General features: G+C 33.7%; 1 protein-coding gene across 1 annotated transcript; it reads left to right on the top strand.

Annotated features, from left to right (window-relative positions):
• The first annotated feature begins 4,024 nt into the window (after nucleotides 1-4,024).
• LOC143349254 (calpain-A-like) lies at nucleotides 4,025-18,263 on the top strand. The gene is made up of 15 exons (XM_076780348.1): nucleotides 4,025-4,305; nucleotides 8,947-9,064; nucleotides 9,631-9,807; nucleotides 11,872-12,059; nucleotides 14,064-14,367; nucleotides 14,439-14,620; nucleotides 14,837-15,087; nucleotides 15,167-15,324; nucleotides 15,650-15,867; nucleotides 15,942-15,984; nucleotides 16,730-16,774; nucleotides 16,945-17,074; nucleotides 17,429-17,556; nucleotides 17,758-17,953; nucleotides 18,038-18,263. Exons 2-15 carry the CDS (start codon nucleotides 8,987-8,989, stop codon nucleotides 18,121-18,123), a joined length of 2,184 nt encoding a protein of 727 aa, XP_076636463.1. The 5' UTR covers nucleotides 4,025-4,305; nucleotides 8,947-8,986; the 3' UTR covers nucleotides 18,124-18,263.
• The last annotated feature ends 546 nt before the right edge of the window (nucleotides 18,264-18,809 follow it).

The following is an 18,809-nucleotide window of genomic DNA, read 5'->3' as shown; positions in this document are numbered from 1 at the left end:
AATATGTAACCGGCGACATACCAGAACAAAAATCGGCAGGGGGTTGCGGCTGAAATTTTTCGGCGAAGAAAAAAAATTCAAATCGTTCTCGAAAAATTATTTTTGCTTACGGGGGTCAATTAAACTTTAAACGCACTGAATTTTTTTCTCGAAAGTGCGTAGGATTTCGGGGATATGTCTGTTCACCAAAAATAATTGTAATTGACCTGCAACAAGAAATAATTTTTTTGGAACGCATTGGAATTTTTTAATATCTGCCGAAAAATTTGACCTCCTTTCTGAATTTTTTTGTCGAAAATGCGTAGGATTTCAGGGGTATGTCTATTCAAAAAAAAATAATTGTAATCGACTTCTACAATCGAAATGAATTTTTTTAGAACAAATTGAAATTTTTTTATTTTGTCGAAAAATTCCATATCTTCTCGAATTTTTTTCTCGAAAGTGCATAAGATTTCGCGGGTATGTCTATTGACCGAAAATAATTATAATCGACCCCTACAACTAAAAATAATTTTTCCAGAACGATTTCAATTTTTTTTTTCGTCGAATTTAGGCACCTAAGTAGATTTTCGGTGAGGAATTTTTTACGCGAAAGTGCGTAGGATTTCGGGGATATGTGTAATGACAAAAAATGATTGTAATAGACTTCTACAACCGAAGAGAATTTTTTTAAAACTATTTGAAATTTTTTAATTTTGTCGACAAATTTCATATCTTCTCGAATTATTTTCTCGAAAGTGCATAAGATTTCGGGGGTATGTCTATTGACCAAAAATAATTATAATCGACCCCCGCGACTAAAAATAATTTTTCCAGAGCGATTTGGAATTGTTTTTTTCGACGAAAAATTTAGGCACCTACCCCCTGTCGATTTTTCTTAGAAATTCGTTTTTAATTTTTAGTAATTTTGTTTGGGGTTCTACACAAAAATTGTCTAATACTTTTTTGTAGGTGCCTATGAGCTCTACTTTAGAAAAAAGTTTCATTGAAATATATTCACTATTATAGGAGTTATGGCTGTTTGAAAATTGGACAATTTTTATGGTGTTTTCCTCATATTACGAGATCAAGTAACAACGTTTTCAATATTGTTAAAATTTCTACATATTCTACACCAAAATACGCGTTGTTTACCATTTGAAACATTAAAATCCTTCAATCCGTTCAGATGTTATGACATTTTAAACATTTGCATGTTTCGGGGGGTGTATGTCTGGCATCAAATTAGATTTTTGGTAAGGAATTTTTTTTCTAGAAAGTGCGTAGGATTTCGTGGGTATGTATAATGACCAAAAATGATCGTAATCCATTTCTACAACCGAAAGTAATTTTTTTTAGAACGATTTGAAATTTTTTAATTTTGTCGAAATATTTCATATCTTCTTGAATTTTTTTCTAGAAAGCGAGTAACATTTCGGGGATATGTCTGTTCACCAAAAATGATTGTAATTGACCCCTGCAACCAAAAATAATTTTTTTAGAAAGATTTGGAATTTTTTAATTTCGACGAAAAATTTGGTTTTCTTTTTGAATTTTTTTCTCGAAAATGCGTAGGATTTCAGAGGTATGTCTATCCAACAAAAATGATTGAAATTGACTCATGCAATCAAAAATAATTTTTTTAGAAAGATTTGGAATTTTTTAATTTCGACGAAAAATTTGGTTTTCTTTCTGAATTTTTTTCTCAAAAATGCGTAGGATTTCAGAGGTATGTCTATCAACCAAAAATGATTGAAATTGACTCATGCAATCAAAAATAATTTTCTTGGATCGATTTGGAATTTTTTAATTTCGACGAAAAATTTGGATTTCTTTCTGAATTTTTTTCTCGAAAATGGGTAGGATTTCAGAGGTATGTCTATCAACCAAAAATGATTGAAATTGACTCATGCAATCAAAAATAATTTTCTTGGATCGATTTGGAATTTTTTAATTTCGACGAAAAATTTGGTTTTCTTTCTGAATTTTTTTCTCGAAAATGCGTAGTATTTCAGAAGTATGTCTATCAACCAAAAATGATTGAAATTGACTCATGCAATCAAAAATAATTTTCTTGGATCGATTTGGAATTTTTTAATTTCGACGAAAAATTTGGTTTTCTTTCTGAATTTTTTTCTCAAAAATGCATAGGATTTCAGAGGTATGTCTATCCAACAAAAATGATTGAAATTGACTCATGCAATCAAAAATAATTTTTTTAGAAAGATTTGGAATTTTTTAATTTCGCCGAAAAATTTGGTTTTCTTTCTGAATTTTTTTCTCAAAAATGCGTAGGATTTCAGAGGTATGTCTATCCAACAAAAATGATTGAAATTGACTCATGCAATCAAAAATAATTTTCTTGGATCGATTTGGAATTTTTTAATTTCGCCGAAAAATTTGGTTTTCTTTCTGAATTTTTTTCTCGAAAATGGGTAGGATTTCAGGGGTATGTATATTCACCAAAAATGATTGCAATTGCCCCACGTAACCGAAAATAATTTTTCCAGAGCGATTTGAAATTTTTGAATTTAATTGTTAATATCTTTTTAACGAGGCCCCAGTCAAGCAATTGGTATTCTTGATTTCCGTCCTATTTTGGCCCCTAAAATCTCCCATTAACATTTCTCCCTGAGGTGACCGAACACCCTCTATACAGGGTGTTCGGCCACCCCTGGGAAAAATTTTAATGGGAGATTCTAGAGGCCAAAATAAGATGAAAATCAAGAATACTAATTTGTTGATGGAGATTTCGTTAAAAAGTTATTAACGTTTAAAGTTCCGCCTGTACTGAATTTTTTTCTCGAAAGTGGGTAAGATTTCGGGAGTATGTCTATTCACCAAAAATGATTATAATTGATCCCCGCAACCGAAAATAATTTTTCCAGAACAATTTGAAACTTTTCAATTTCGCCGAAAAATTTAGGCACCTACTAGACATACTCCCTTGTCGATTTTTCTTAAAAATTCGTTTACGATTTTTAGTAATTTTATTTGACGCCCTATAGAAAAGTTGTCTAATACTTTTTTGTAGGCACCTATGGGCTCTACTTCAGGAAAAAGTTTCATTGAAATATAGTCACTATTATAGAAGTTATGGCTGTTTGAAAATTGGACCATTTTTATGGGGTTTTTCTAACATTACAGGGCCAAGGAACAACCTTTCGAATATTTTTATAATTGCTACATATTCTACACTAAAATACGCGGCGTTTGGCTTTTTGAACATTAAAATCGTCCAATCCGTTCAGAAGTTATTGTGTTTTAAAGATTCGCATGAAATTTACGTGAAGCATTTTTAGCCTCAAATCATATTTTCGTTAAGGAATTTTTTTCTCGAAAATGCGTAGGATTTCGGGGGTATAGCTATTCATAAAAAATAATTATAATCGATCCTTGCAATCGAAAATAATTTTTTTAGAACGATTTGAAAAATTTTTTTTCTCGCCGAGAAATTTCACCACCTACCCGAATTTTTTTTTCGAAGGAGGATAGGATTTCGGGGATATGTGTATTCATCAAAAATGATTGTAATTGACCCCCGCAACCGAAAATAATTTTTCCAGAACGATTTCAAATTTTTTAATTTAATTGTTAATAACTTTTTAACGAAGCCTCCATCAACTAACTGGTATTCTTGATTTCCGTCCTATTTTGGCCTCTAAAATCTCCCATTAAAATTTCACCCTGAGGTAACCGAACACCCTCTATATATTAATAATATTTGTACTTTAATATTAAGTACTAAAGAATTTACTTTTTGGTAAAATCTCACTAAATCTGTCGATATGGATCACCGTGCGCCGACGCCGACGCCAACGCCAACGCCGTCGTTGGTCGTTCGAAAAAGGACACGTTACTTCCAGGTATCTGTCTTTAGGAAATAACGGTCAGTGTATCGCGTGCTTTTCAGCTTCGCAGAAGGGTCCACGCGGTCGCAACAGTCAGGTAAAGGTTTCTGGTTTCGATCAGCCAGCTTTTGATACGATGACAGAAAATTCTGCAAAAGCATCGTTGATTCTCGTAACGTGGCGTATTGTGAAATTATCGACGAGGTCGTACGAAGGATATTCTCACGGTAGTTCGATAACAGCAAGATTAATAACCGAAAGTACACCAAGACTTACCAGAATATTCGATATTTTCTATTATGGGTTAATTACATTGTAAAAATTCACTTTTCTATTCGCTCTACTTGTCGACGCTTCCTCTAAGATCAGCATCTGAAAAGAAAGAACAAAGCTTCGACTAAATTCAGCCTTCACAAACGTCTTTGGTACCGAATAAATGTTCAAAAAACAGCGACTAAAGAGTTACGAAACTGCAGTAAGAAAACAGAGTACATGCACAGGGTGTTCGACCACCCCTGGGAAAAATTTTAATGGGGGATTCTAGAGGCCAAAATAAAAGGAAAATCAAGAATAGTAATTTGTTGATGGAGGCTTCGTTAAAAAGTTATTAACAATTAAATTCAAAAATTTCAAATCGTTCTGGAAAGATTATTTTCGGTTGCGAAGGTCAATTACAATCATTTTTGGTCATTAGACATACCTTCGAAATACTATTCACTTTCGAGAAAGAAATTCGAAAAGGTATTGAAATTTTTAGACGAAATTAAAAAATTTCAAATCATACTAAAAAAATTGTACTCAATTAGAGGGGTCAATTCCAATTATTTTTGGTGAATAGACATATCTTCGAAATCCTACTCACTTTCTAGAAAAAATTTCGAGAAAATATGAAATTTTTCGACAAAAATTAAAAAATCTCAAATCATTCCAAAAAAATTCTTTTCGGTTGTAGAAGTCGATTATAATTATTTTTTATGAGTAGACATACCTCTGAAATCCTGCGCATTTTCGATAAAAAAAATTCAAAAAGAAAACCAAATTTTTCATTGAAATTAAAAAATTCCAAATCGTTCTGAAAAAATTAGTTTCAATTGCAGGGGTCAATTACAACCATATTTTACGAATAGACACATCCCCGAAATCCTACGCATTTTCGAGAAAAAAATTCAAGAAGATATGAAATATTTCGACAAAATTAAAAAATTTCAAATCGCTGTAAAAAAATTACTTTCGGTTGTAGAAATGGATTACGATCATTTTTGGTCATTACACATACCCTCGAAATCCTACGCACTTTCAAGAAAAAAATTCTTTACCGAAAATCTAATTTGAAGCCAGAAATGCACCCCCGAAACATGCAAATGTTTAAAATGTCATAACTTCTGAACGGATTGGAGGATTTTAATGTTTCATACGGCAAACAACGCGTATTTTGGTGTAGAATATGTAGAAATTTTAACAATATCGAAAAAGTAGTTCCTTGACCTCGTAATATGAGCAAAACACCATAAAAATTGACCAATTTTCAAACAGCCACAACTCCTGCAATAGTGAATATATTTCAGTGAAACTTTTTTCTGAAGTAGGGTTCGAGGGTATCTACAAAAAAGTATTAGACAACTTTTCAGTAGAGCGTCAAACAAAATTCCTAAAAATTAGAAACGAATTTTCAAGAAAAATCGACAAAGGGGTAGGTGCCTAAATTTTTCGTCGAGAAAAAAAATTTCAAATCGCTCTGGAAAAATTATTTTTGGTTGCGGGTGTCAATTGCAATTATTTTTGGTGGATAGACATACCCCTGAAATCCTACGCATTTTCGATAAAAAAATTCAAAAAGGAAACCAAATTTTTCGGCGATATTAAAAAATTCCAAATCGTTCCGAGAAAATTATTTTTGATCGCATGAGTCAATTTCAATCATTTTTAGTGGATAGACATACCCCTGAAATCCTACGCATTTTCGAGAAAAAAATTCAAGAAGATATGAAATATTTCGACAAAATTAAAAAATTTCAAATCGCTGTAAAAAAATTACTTTCGGTTGTAGAAATGGATTACGATCATTTTTGGTCATTACACATACTCTCGAAATCCTACGCACTTTCGAGGAAAAAATTCTTTACCGAAAATCTAATTTGAAGCCAGAAATGCACCTTCGAAACATGCAAATGTTTAAAATGTCATAACTTCTGAACGGATTGGAGGATTTTAATGTTTCAAACGGCAAACAACGCGTATTTTGGTGTAGAATATGTAGAAATTTTAACAATATCGAAAAAGTAGTTCCTTGACCTCGTAATATGAGCAAAACACCATAAAAATTGTCCAATTTTCAAACAGCCGCAACTCCTGCAATAGTGAATACATTTCAGTGAAACTTTTTTCTGAAGTAGAGTTCATGGGTATCTACAAAAAAGTATTAGACAACTTTTCTATAGAGCGACAAACAAAATTACTAAAAATTAGAAACGAATTTTCAAGAAAAATCGACAAGGGGGTAGGTGCCTAAATTTTTCGTCGAGAAAAAAAATTTCAAATCGCTCTGGAAAAATTATTTTCGGTTGCGGGGTTCAATTGCAATTATTTTTCGTGAATAGACATACCCCTGAAATTCTACCCATTTTCTAGAAAAAAATTCGAGAAAATATGAAATTTTTCGACAAAAATTAAAAAATCTCAAATCATTCCAAAAAAATTCTTTTCGGTTGTAGAAGTCGATTATAATTATTTTTTATGAGTAGACATACCCCTGAAATCCTGCGCATTTTCGATAAAAAAATTCAAAAAGGAAACCAAATTTTTCGGCGATATTAAAAAATTCCAAATCGTTCCGAGAAAATTATTTTTAATCGCATGAGTCAATTTCAATCATTTTTGGTGGATAGACATACCCCTGAAATTCTACCCATTTTCTAGAAAAAAATTCGAGAAAATATGAAATTTTTCGACAAAAATTAAAAAATCTCAAATCGTTCTAAAAAAATTCTTTTCGGTTGTAGAAGTCGATTACAATTATTTTTTATGAATAAACATACCCCTGAAATCCTGCGCATTTTCGATAAAAAAATTCAAAAAAGAAACCAAATTTTTCGGCGATATTAAAAAATTCCAAATCGTTCCGAGAAAATTATTTTTAATCGCATGAGTCAATTTCAATCATTTTTGGTGGATAGACATACCCCTGAAATTCTACCCATTTTCTAGAAAAAAATTCGAGAAAATATGAAATTTTTCGACAAAAATTAAAAAATCTCAAATCGCTGTAAAAAAATTACTTTCGGTTGTAGAAATGGATTACGATCATTTTTGGTCATTACACATACTTTCGAAATCCTACGCACTTTCGAGGAAAAAATTCTTTACCGAAAATCTAATTTGAAGCCAGAAATGCACCCCCGAAACATGCAAATGTTTAAAATGTCATAACTTCTGAACGGATTGGAGGATTTTAATGTTTCAAACGGCAAACAACGCGTATTTTGGCGTAGAATATGTAGAAATTTTAACAATATCGAAAAAGTAGTTCCTTGACCTCGTAATATGAGAAAAACACCATCAAAATTGTCCAATTTTCAAACAGCCGCAACTCCTGCAATAGTGAATACATTTCAGTGAAACTTTTTTCTGAAGTAGAGTTCATGGGTATCTACAAAAAAGTATTAGACAACTTTTCAGTAGAGCGACAATCAAAATTCCTAAAAATTAGAAACGAATTTTCAAGAAAAATCGACAAAGGGGTAGGTGCCTAAATTTTTCGTCGAGAAAAAAAATTTCAAATCGCTCTGGAAAAATTATTTTCGGTTGCAGGAGTCAATTGCAATTATTTTTGGTAAATAGACATACCCCTGAAATTCTACCCATTTTCTAGAAAAAAATTCGAGAAAATATGAAATTTTTCGACAAAAATTAAAAAATCTCAAATCGTTCTAAAAAAATTACTTTCAGTTGTAGAAGTCGATTACAATTATTTTTTATGAATAGACATACCCCTGAAATCTTGCGCATTTTCGATAAAAAAATTCAAAAAGGAAACCAAATTTTTCGGCGATATTAAAAAATTCCAAATCGTTCCGAGAAAATTATTTTTGATCGCATGAGTCAATTTCAATCATTTTTTGTGGATAGACATACCCCTGAAATCCTACGCATTTTCGAGAAAAAAATTCAAGAAAATATGAAATTTTTCGACAAAAATTAAAAAATCTCAAATCGTTCTAAAAAAATTTTTTTTCAGGTGTAGAAGTCGATTACAATTTTTTTTTATGAATAGACATACCCCTGAAATCTTGCGCATTTTCGATAAAAAAATTCAAAAAGAAAACCAAATTTTTCATTGAAATTAAAAAATTCCAAATCGTTCTGAAAAAATTAGTTTCAATTGCCGGGGTCAATTACAACCATATTTTATGAATAGACACATCCCCGAAATCTTGCGCATTTTCGAGAAAAAAATTCAGTTTGACCGTAATTTTAAACGTTAATAACTTTTTAACGAAGCCTCCATCAACAAATTAGTATTCTTTATTTTCGTCTTATTTTGGCCTCTAGAATCCGCCATTAAAATTTTTCCCGCGGTTGGCCAAACGCCCTGTATGTATAGTTCAGCTAGTAGGTGAACTATACAAGTATACGTATGTATAGTGTCGTACAATACAGTGAAAATCGTTCAGTTTGTATCGCGACAAGTGCTGCTTCCGTACAATATCAATAACAACAAATTATTCTATAAATTACTACCTAGTAACTATTCACGCCAACAGTAAAAAGGTAAACATTATTCTTTATCGATGAAAACGGAGAAAACCATATCCAAAGTTATGCATAAAAATATACAATGTATTTTCATAGTAAGAAACAAGTTTCATTTGAAAAATTAGTTCGTTACTTACTTATCTACATCTACGGCTGACTGTAGGTATTCGTAACCACTAGGTGTATATTCAGGTAGACACTGTTGAATCATTTCGTACGCGTCAACGTCGCGTGACGAACGCGCGAGACACCGTCGACGGTTTAACGACACAATTTGCGACGCGGTTCAAGTTGCATTGCATTTCCGCATTTCAAATTGCATTTCCGCATAGTTTCGAAATGCTAACAGGAAAGAGTATTTCAGAATCCTGGAAACACGTTGGTCAGATCCTAACTAGAACACAATGAACAACTTTTCTTGCGAACGGGAACAGGAAGTGGTTGTACCAAAAATTGTACGTTTGGAAGCACATAAGCCGAAAGTGAGTATTGGCATGTCGCTATAATACTATGGGTATTAATCGTAGGGAACGACATTGTGTGTACGCTTCGTTAGACGAAAAAAAACGAAATAATTGTCGAATGTGCATTTTATCGACGGTACAATTAAAGTTAATTGGTGTTTGCGATGCAAGGACGTTTCTGGAGTTTAAGGGGTCGCGCTTCTAGATTGATTTGCGTTACGTCTCACAGAGGGCGCACGCGTTCATTCCAGATAACCGTAAAACACTAACAAATACAGCTCATACGAGGTATGGAGAATTCTGCTTTATTCTTATTATCTATTAAACAAACTTTTTGCAATCATCTCCTAGCAATAACCAAAATCATTGACATTAACGTTTCTAACATAACAAGGAAATTTGAATTCCGAATGAAAATTTGTAAACGTTAAGAAATCGTGCAAGGATCAGGACATAAAAACTACGAAAAATTTCATTGGAAAATCCTGTTACAACGTAGCCTATCGTAAGATCTTTAATTATTGTTATTATTGTTGTTGTTATTATTATTTATAAGAAATAAAAGGAATGATGGGTTTTTCCAGTTAGGAGAAAAAGGATCTGGGTTTCTACCACGAGCAGGTGTCCAAGACTTCGGCACTCTCAGGCGAATATGTTGCTTAACGCGCACATTGTTCGAAGATCCCGAGTTTCCGGCAACGGACTCCTCCTTATATTATTCAAAAAGTCCTGACAAATCTATAGTATGGAAACGTCCGAAGGTAAAAATATTTGAAAATTTTCAAATAATTCGGTATATTCCCAGCAAACGGCCCGTTCATCGATCGGGGTGAGTTATAGGTCATTCGATTCGTCTAATTCAGTACATTATTGATATGCATTTCATTATCTGCGGAAATTCGTTATTTGTTTATAAACTTGTCGTAAAGTTACAGTAAAAAGTAAGGTTAAGTACATTTTTTGACAGGTTCACAGGTAGAAACAAGTGACTATCGTTGCTATGTTCATGTTACAAATTATAAATGATTGATCTAATTTGATAATGGTACATTGTCAAATGGGAATTTGTAGAACGTGTATGCATAAAAATCATTTTTTTACGCATAGACTTTTCATGAGTCGATCAGGTAGACAGTATGTGCAGCAACAATTACTCCCCCCCCCAGCCATATAACCCAGACCTACTCAGACAGTACTTATAGTTAGACAGTACATGCAGCAACAGTAAAAAATGTTACCACCCCCCTCTGACACTGATTACGGGTAGACAATATAATAAATTACAATTGTATGTAGCGCGTTGATTTGACTTTTTTTTATTATTAAATTTCATTATCGTCTAGATCTGGTATATTTACATTTTCTACAGAGTCAAAAGAAATTTCAGAAATTTCTTTTAATATTTGATTAAATAAATCATCCTTTGTCTGCTTGTAAGATTTGTAAAATACATAATGGCTCAGATACCCGATGAAATTATGTTTTTTGCTAAAAATAGAAAATACTTATGGTATTATATGTTACAAAAAATATTAAGAAACGTGTGAAATTGCAAATACCGACCGACAATATTCAGGCAAAAAATGTTTACTATGCCTCCATGTAGTTTCAATTGTGTTTGTATGAACACCTGTTTTTGGGTCTTTAAAATGTAAACTATGGTTTACGGTGAGGTGTTTATACTCTTCTTTTTCTTTTGAAGATCCCATTACTGATGCTTACATGAATTAAATTGAAACCACTTGGAGGCATGCCACACATTTTTTAATCTTTTTTATAACATATAATACTATGAATATTTTATATTTTCAAGAAGAGCAACTTCATTGGATACCTGAGCCATTATGTATTTAGTAAATGTACCTAATAGTAAAATGGTGATTTATTCAATGAAATATTAGCAGAAATAGCAGAAATTTAATTCAATAAATGTTTAACAAATTAACATTTGACTACCTGGCATTTTGAACACAGTAACAATAGTCACTTGTTTCTGCCTGTGAACCTGTCAAAAAATGTACAGTGACTCGTATTAATATTCGGACACCATGCTGTGTGCGAGTTTATTGCTCTATATATTTGTTTACACTAGTGTTATTGAATTGTTTTTTTCGTAATATATTAAAACACTTATTGTAGTTAGTAGAAACATAAACTTTATTTATTTCACACACATAGTTTTTTGCAAAATACGTGATAAAGTCAAGAATGTCGAAATTTAACATCGCAAAAATATTCGGACAGTGAATAACTTACATAAATTTTATATAAAATATACATATTTTTTGAACAGTATTAATATTTTGTGGGGTGGTAACATTTTTTACTGTTGCTGCATGTACTGTCTAACTATAAGTACTGTCTGAGTAGGTCTGGGTTATATGGCTGCGGGGGGGAGTAATTGTTGCTGCACATACTGTCTACCTGATCGACTCATGAAAAGTCTATGCGTAAAAAATGATTTTTATGCATACACGTTCTACAAATTCCCATTTGACAATGTACCATTATCAAATTAGATCAATCATTTATAATTTGTAACATGAACATAGCAACGATAGTCACTTGTTTCTACCTGTGAACCTGTCAAAAAATGTACTTAACCTTACTTTTTACTGTAACTTTACGACAAGTTTATAAACAAATAACGAATTTCCGCAGATAATGAAATGCATATCAATAATGTACTGAATTAGACGAATCGAATGACCTATAACTCACCCCGATCGGTGAACGGGCCGTTTGCTAGGAATGTTCCTTCATTTTATTCTCAACCAGAAGTTTTTATACGGAATTTTATATTCGATTTAAACGGTTTTCTTCAGGACATCGTGCCTAATCCACAGCTATTTGTGAAAAGTTTCTCAAGATTCGATATTAACCAGGGTGAATTGGGAGATTGTTGGTTACTCGCTGCCATTGCGAATCTAGCTATGGACAGTAATTTATTTTTCCAAGTAGTGCCACAGGACCAGAGCTTTGAAAAATGTTACTTCGGTATCTTTCATTTCAGGTATCTACAGCGTTTGAATAAAAATAATATTTCCGCGAATCGTTGGTTCATTCGGATTTTTTTGTTGAATAACAACCGTGTGTGCTGAATTGTGATTTCTAACATTTTATCACTTCCGAGTGATTTCTATATTCTGTTGAAAAATTTTTACATGTACTTTTTAGTTATATAGTTAAGTGGGTGGATGATGAGAATGAATATCAGTATGAAATTTAATTACTATAGTATCATGATTACAGGTTTAAGCTTTAACATTTATCTTTATAGTATACGGATTATTTAAATAACATTTAAAATAAATATTAACAATCGATTTAAACCGACATTACGTTTAACCAAAAATCAACCAATTCCAGAGAGACAAAGTAAATGAACACTTAGTTGATATATTATTGCGAGACAAGAAATATACAGGGTGTTAGGCCAACCCTGGGAAAAATTTTAATGGGAGATTCTAGAGGCTAAAATAAGACGAAAATCAGGAACACTAATTTGTTGATTGAGGCTTCGTTGAAAGGTTATTAACGTTTAAAGTAGCGAGTCTTGTGAGTGAGAATCACTATCACACGCACACAGCTGTGCGCAAGTTGCCTATCTACAGGCGTAACTATAAACGTTAATAACTTTTTAACGAAGTCTCCATCGACAAATTGGTATTCTTGATTTTCGTCTTATTTTGGCCTATAAAATCTCTCATTAAAATTGTTCCCATGGTTGACAGAACACCCTCTATAGAAACATTATATGAGGGTTGTGTTAACACACTGCGGCATCGAACAAATTTTTCAGTGCTTATTCAGGCGTCATACAAGTAAGATTAAGCGTTGATATAAAATGCCAAAAACAGCAGAAATTTCATATCAATTTCGTAATTTAATTCTTTCGCACTGTTGTGATAGGTTAAGTTTCCGTGTTATAGCACAGAAGTATAAAGTATCAAAGAGTAAGATAAACAAACTATGAAAAACATATTTAGTACACAATACTGTAGAGAATTTAAGACACTCTGAACGAAAACGTTGTACTACCACACACAGACAAAGATAAAGTGGGACTAAAATCTTGTACAGCAAGGTGTAAACCTTATAATAATAAAAAGAACATGAAAAAACGTTTACCTTTTGCTAAAAAGTACGTTAATATCCCGATATCATTCTGGAAAAACATAGTATGATCTGATGAATCAAAATTTGAAATGCGACAATTGAAGAAGTAGCAAAATGTCTGGAGAAAGAAAAATGAAACATACAAAAAATCATTTATCACACCAACGGTTAAATTTAGAGGTGGTTCATTAATGATGTGGGGTTGTTTTTGATGTCATGGGATTGGAACTTTAGTACGAATTGATGGTATTGTGAATACTAATAAGCATATTAGCGTAATCAACAGAAATCAGGAAGAGGCAACAATAAAAATGAATTTGGAAGAATTTATTCTTCAGCAGGACAATGATCCAAAACATGTTACCAAAAAGAGTATGAAATTTTTTAGTGATCGTGGTAGTAAGTTACTTGAATGGCCAACACAAAGTCCTCACTTGAGTCCGATAGAGAATTTGTGGTAGGTATTGATAAAATGGAATTTTTTAATAATTTAAAATAAGCATTTGGCACTATTGACAAAGATTACATAGAAAATCGAGCAACTAGTATGCCGCGATGAGTAGAGGCAGTAATTGCAGCAAAAGGTAGCAATACTAAATATTAATTTGTATTTATTGGTAGTGTCCACTTACTTCTATCTCTCTGTAATAGTTTCATTATTTATTTAAACCTAATTTGAGCTTACACCGATTGTTAATATTTATTTCAATTGTTGTTTAAATATCCTATATACTATAAGGATGAATATTAAACAAAGCTTAAACATGTAATTGCAATGTTATATTGATTAAATTTCATTGATATCCTTTTTCGTCATCTGTCCACTTGCTTTTGTCCCTGACTGTAGGTGGATTATTGTAAAAATCTCATGTTTCAGAATATTTATATCTGGTTACAGGTTCTGGCAATACGGTAGATGGGTGGACGTAGTGATCGACGATAGATTACCTACTCGTGACGGTCAATTAGTGTACCTGCATTCAACGGAGAAGAACGAGTTTTGGTGTGCTCTCCTAGAGAAAGCTTATGCGAAACTTCATGGCTCGTACGAGGCGCTGATTGGTGGAATATGTTGCGAGGCCATGGAAGACTTTACGGGCGGTGTGTTGGAAATCTATGAAATGAAGAAAATCCCTCCAGATCTATTCATTATTTTGCTAAAAGCTTTTGAAAGGAAGTCGTTAATGGGCTGTTCTACACCGGTAAATCCAGTGACCTGACGATCACTAAATTCTTCGAATGTACTGATAAATAAAACGTACTTTTATTTTAGTCCGATCCAAGGATATTCGAGGCTAAGAAGCCTCAAGGACTGGTCGGAAGCCATGCTTATAGTATTACACACGTCAAGTACGTGGACATTCAAATGCCAAGTAGTTGTGAAATGATACCTCTACTTAGACTTAGGAATCCCTGGGGAAATAAGGTGGAATGGGAAGGTCCGTGGAGCGATAAGTAAGTCAAACGACCAAAATATGTTGATAAGAAATGGTTACTTGAAAATTCCAATAATCAGCATCGAAATTTTATAATGTTATAGCTAGTTCAACTTACCTTCGTAATGTTTGTTAGTCAGAAAGTGTATGGAAAGTCAACTTGGTTAACTTGAACCATAATATTTTCATTTTCCGACGAGTATCGAAAGTTACCATTTTTTTTCTCGTTCGATAGATCACCCAAGTGGAAATCTGTTTCCGAGAATCTAAAGAAGAAATTAGGCTTAACTTTCAACGAGGACGGTGAATTTTGGATGTCGTTTCAAGATTTTACGCATTACTTTTCGCAACTAGATATATGCAATTTAAGTCCGGACTCGTTGACCGAGGACGATTTAAACGCTGGTAAGAAGAAATGGAAAATGAGCACCTTGAACGGCCAATGGGTGCGAGGCGTTACGGCTGGAGGTTGTAAGAACCATTTAGGTAAACGTTTCTTTCGTTTTAACGTATTTTCCGGTTTCTTTTCATCAAGTACCAACTAAAAATTTTTAACGGGTCGCAGAAACATTTTGGCATAACCCTCAGTATCGTATTACGTTGGAGTATCCGGACGAAGATGATGGTAAGTGTACAGTAGTCGTTGCGTTGATGCAGAAAAATAGACGAGCACAGAGAAGAATGGGCGCAGAAAACGTAGCTATTGGATTCGAAATATACCATGTAAGTATTTATAATTGTTTTATAAAGAGGAACGAGGTCGACAAAAAATTCTTCTAGTCATAACAAATTAATATATATGCTAAAAAATATACATACTTGGTTTTTAACAGAACACTATTACATAGGATATTTTAGAACAAACGCGTCTTTCACAACGTGGCACACTCACCCACTACTGTTCTCTTATATGTGTTTTATATTTTTATCGACAGATGACGCATAGGTAGAGATTATAAATTGGCGCGCATTCCAGTAATAATGCATGAAAAAATAAGTTTAGTAACAGAATAAAGATGCATATGATTGCAACGATTTCTATGTATAGTTGAAGGATCCTGCACGACTACCAAAGCCGTTAGACTTCAATTTTTTCAAAGACAATGGGCGGATCGTGAGCACGGAGGGAGTATACTATACACGAGAAGTTACGCGTCGCTTCAAATTCCCGCCTGGTGTCTATTGTATAGTCCCATGTACATTCAAGCCAAACGAGGAAGCTGAATTTCTGCTCCGAATCTTCTCCGAAAATCAGAACAACATGGAGTAAGTGATTCTTTCCTTGGATAGAATTAAGCCCGATGGAAGTCCGTTATTTAGATTCTAATTCTATTTACCAGGGAAAATGACGAAGAAGTCTGTATTGGAGAAGTTGATGACAGGGTAAGAAATCTCCATAAATACATTCTACTTAAACACCAATACATATATCTCTCACGTAGTATCAATGTACTTTAAATATGTGCACGGTTCGCACGGTAAATTAACTAATTCGCAATATTAACACGTATTAACGTAAAAAAAATACACACTAAAGATATTGGACCAATTCCATACTCTGATAACATGTGTTTAATCCTTACGTCAATAACAGGGTACCGAGGTACCCGTTTCTTTGTTGTAATATCGCAATGTCGTTGTGTATTCTCATTTTTTGGATAGTTGGAAAAAAACCTTTGGAAATAGTATCGTCCTTCCACGAAAGAAGGCACAGTGTGTTTACATCCCCACTGTTGCTGTAGTCCGCTGATTGGCTGTCACAGATCGTCGTCACTGTTTTCGACCAATACCTGTGAGTCAGCAGACTGCAACAGGTGTGGGGGTTGTAAACACTCTGTGCCTTCCTCTCGTGGAAGAGTGGTACGCGATGCATGATGTAGGAGGTTAGGAAAAACTTGTCTCCTGGTTATTAAGCAACCGTATTTTGGTTATCGATATAAGGATTAATATGCAGGGTTTTTATAATGCTTTCAACGTGTACTCGTGTTTGCGTAGATTACTTATATATCTAATCATGCATATACATATATAACCGTTTCACAATGAACTGCGTGAAACTAATTGACGGCTAGTGGATCCGTATTAACAAAACGTAACGATTCGCATGTTCGCGTTGCTTGGCTTTTAGGTGATTTATCCTAAAGATGACAACAAACAAGGAAACGGAGATGCGGTAACCAGCACGCTGTAATGTGTATGTACAAGAAATTCTCCATAAATGAAGTACAATGTAAATCTGTTATGTGTACTAAAAATTAATATACATGTGGGGACAGTTTTCTCTTTTGCAATATACTATTGCATTATCTTTCTCGAATTTGAATAATTTTATTCTCTTTTAAGATTCAAGGTGAACCAGAGTCAGGCCAAAATGAAGATAACATTCGGGAATTCTTTAAGAAGCTTGCTGGCGAAGATATGGAAGTAGACTGGATGGAATTGAAAGAAATCTTGGATTTTGCAATGAGAAAAGGTATCATTATTTACATCCAGTTTTCCGTATTAATTTATTTATCATTAGTGTAGTACGGCTCTGCAGTTGAATATTTCTTTGCATGCTTTCTTGCCACAACAAGATTAGAAATCATCATTAATTAAAATTGGAATGCAGTATGCGAAGAACTGTTACGCAGCTACCATACTGTTATTAGTATAGTCTATTGGTACCTGTTTGCAATGTGTTTGTATCTGTTTGTTGTTGTCAGAGTCGGTTGCAGTTTATGATTGTCTGTTAATATTTCAGAAGTATTTACTTTCGGTCGAGCGTTCATCACGAAGCAATGAATTTCAACGAATGTTACAGTTGGAAGTATTTTTCTAATTTCAGAAACACACGATCTAGGATTCAGTAAAGATGTGTGCCGTAGTATGGTCGCTATGCTGGATGTAGATCATTCTGGGAAACTTGGGTTCGAAGAATTCAGAACGTTATGGAACGATATAAGAAAATGGAGGGTACGTTAATTACATTCAGTCTAAACGCCTACTAATTTCAGATGTTACGATTATTTTCCCTTTTAAGCGATAAAATTTAAATAGTGACAAATTTAAGTGCAAGATTTTATTCAAGTGTAAAACTTGTAACTTTAAAGCGGGAATTACTGTACGTTTAATAATTATTGAAATGAATTTTCACAAGTGCTGTTTAATTTTAAGGCGGTTTTCAAATTGTACGACAAAGACGAGTCAGGATCCTTGAGGGCATTCGAATTGCGACAAGCGTTAAATAGTGCCGGTTATCGACTTAATAATCATATTTTAAATATTTTTGGACATCGTTACGGAACGAAAGAAGGCATGATCACGTTCGATGATTTCATAATGTGCGCAGTACGACTCAAAACATTGATAGGTAAGCGTACGTACAGCGATAAGTAAACAGAACATTATACCCGCCTCAACTTGCTATGCAAAATAACGTACTTTATTTTTGCAGATATCTTTAGAGAACGAGATCCTGAATTAACGAATACGGCGTCGTTTACAATGGAAGAATGGATAGAAAAAACATTATACTCGTAATCTAATCCGTGTGTCAAAACAGATCGATAAAGAAAGGTAAATACGTTTGTCATTCTTGTAAAAGTATATGTAAAAGTCTGCCATTTATAACAATTTTTCTGTTGCATTTGTATTGATATTACAGTATTTTCTTTATGCAAGCTCAGAACTCGTTCACGATATAAACCAATGTTGTATCCCCTCTACTTATCCCCACTCCGACCCGTTAGAACCCAACACTCGCTGTACCGGCGAGTGTGCCTTGCTATAGCTGGTTCCCCAAAATAGCGGCGTGCTTGATGTTCGGTCGTCGAACATTGTCACACGATACGGGTTCAAATTACTAAGGCAACACTAGTGCAATAATAAAAATTTTTTATTTCTTCTTTTGTTGTTTCGAAACTTTTAACATACTTGTGACATTTAAGGTATAAGGTAAGTATAACCATAATGAAAGAAAAATTTTGAAAATATTTTGTAGCGGAAATACACATGGACAGGCTGCCAGCGTGTGTTGGGCCGTGTCCTGCTCACCAAAGCAACCATGCCCGGTGAGGACCTGTGTCATCCTATAGGACAGCCTACCCGGTCTGTCCCGCCACCCTTGTCAATGTGGCAAGGCTGTACCAACGGACCGTTGCGTGGCTCCAGCCCGAATCATCTGCTGGAACCACATGAACAGAACGGTCCGTTGTAGATGGCGCCTC

The sequence above is a fragment of the Colletes latitarsis genome, chromosome 13 (assembly GCF_051014445.1).
Source record: "Colletes latitarsis isolate SP2378_abdomen chromosome 13, iyColLati1, whole genome shotgun sequence".
Taxonomy (NCBI): Eukaryota; Metazoa; Arthropoda; class Insecta; order Hymenoptera; family Colletidae; genus Colletes; species Colletes latitarsis.
This window is presented reverse-complemented; position numbering and strand designations above follow the sequence as displayed.

Bases quoted from the DNA above. Each gene is read 5' to 3' on its own strand.
- LOC143349254 (XM_076780348.1), top strand. From the start codon at position 8,987: ATGAACAACTTTTCTTGCGAACGGGAACAGGAAGTGGTTGTACCAAAA. The intron at 15,868-15,941 runs GTAAGTGATTCT...TCTATTTACCAG, and splicing joins GAAAATCAGAACAACATGGA to GGAAAATGACGAAGAAGTCT. The intron at 15,985-16,729 runs GTAAGAAATCTC...CTTGGCTTTTAG, and splicing joins TTGGAGAAGTTGATGACAGG to GTGATTTATCCTAAAGATGA.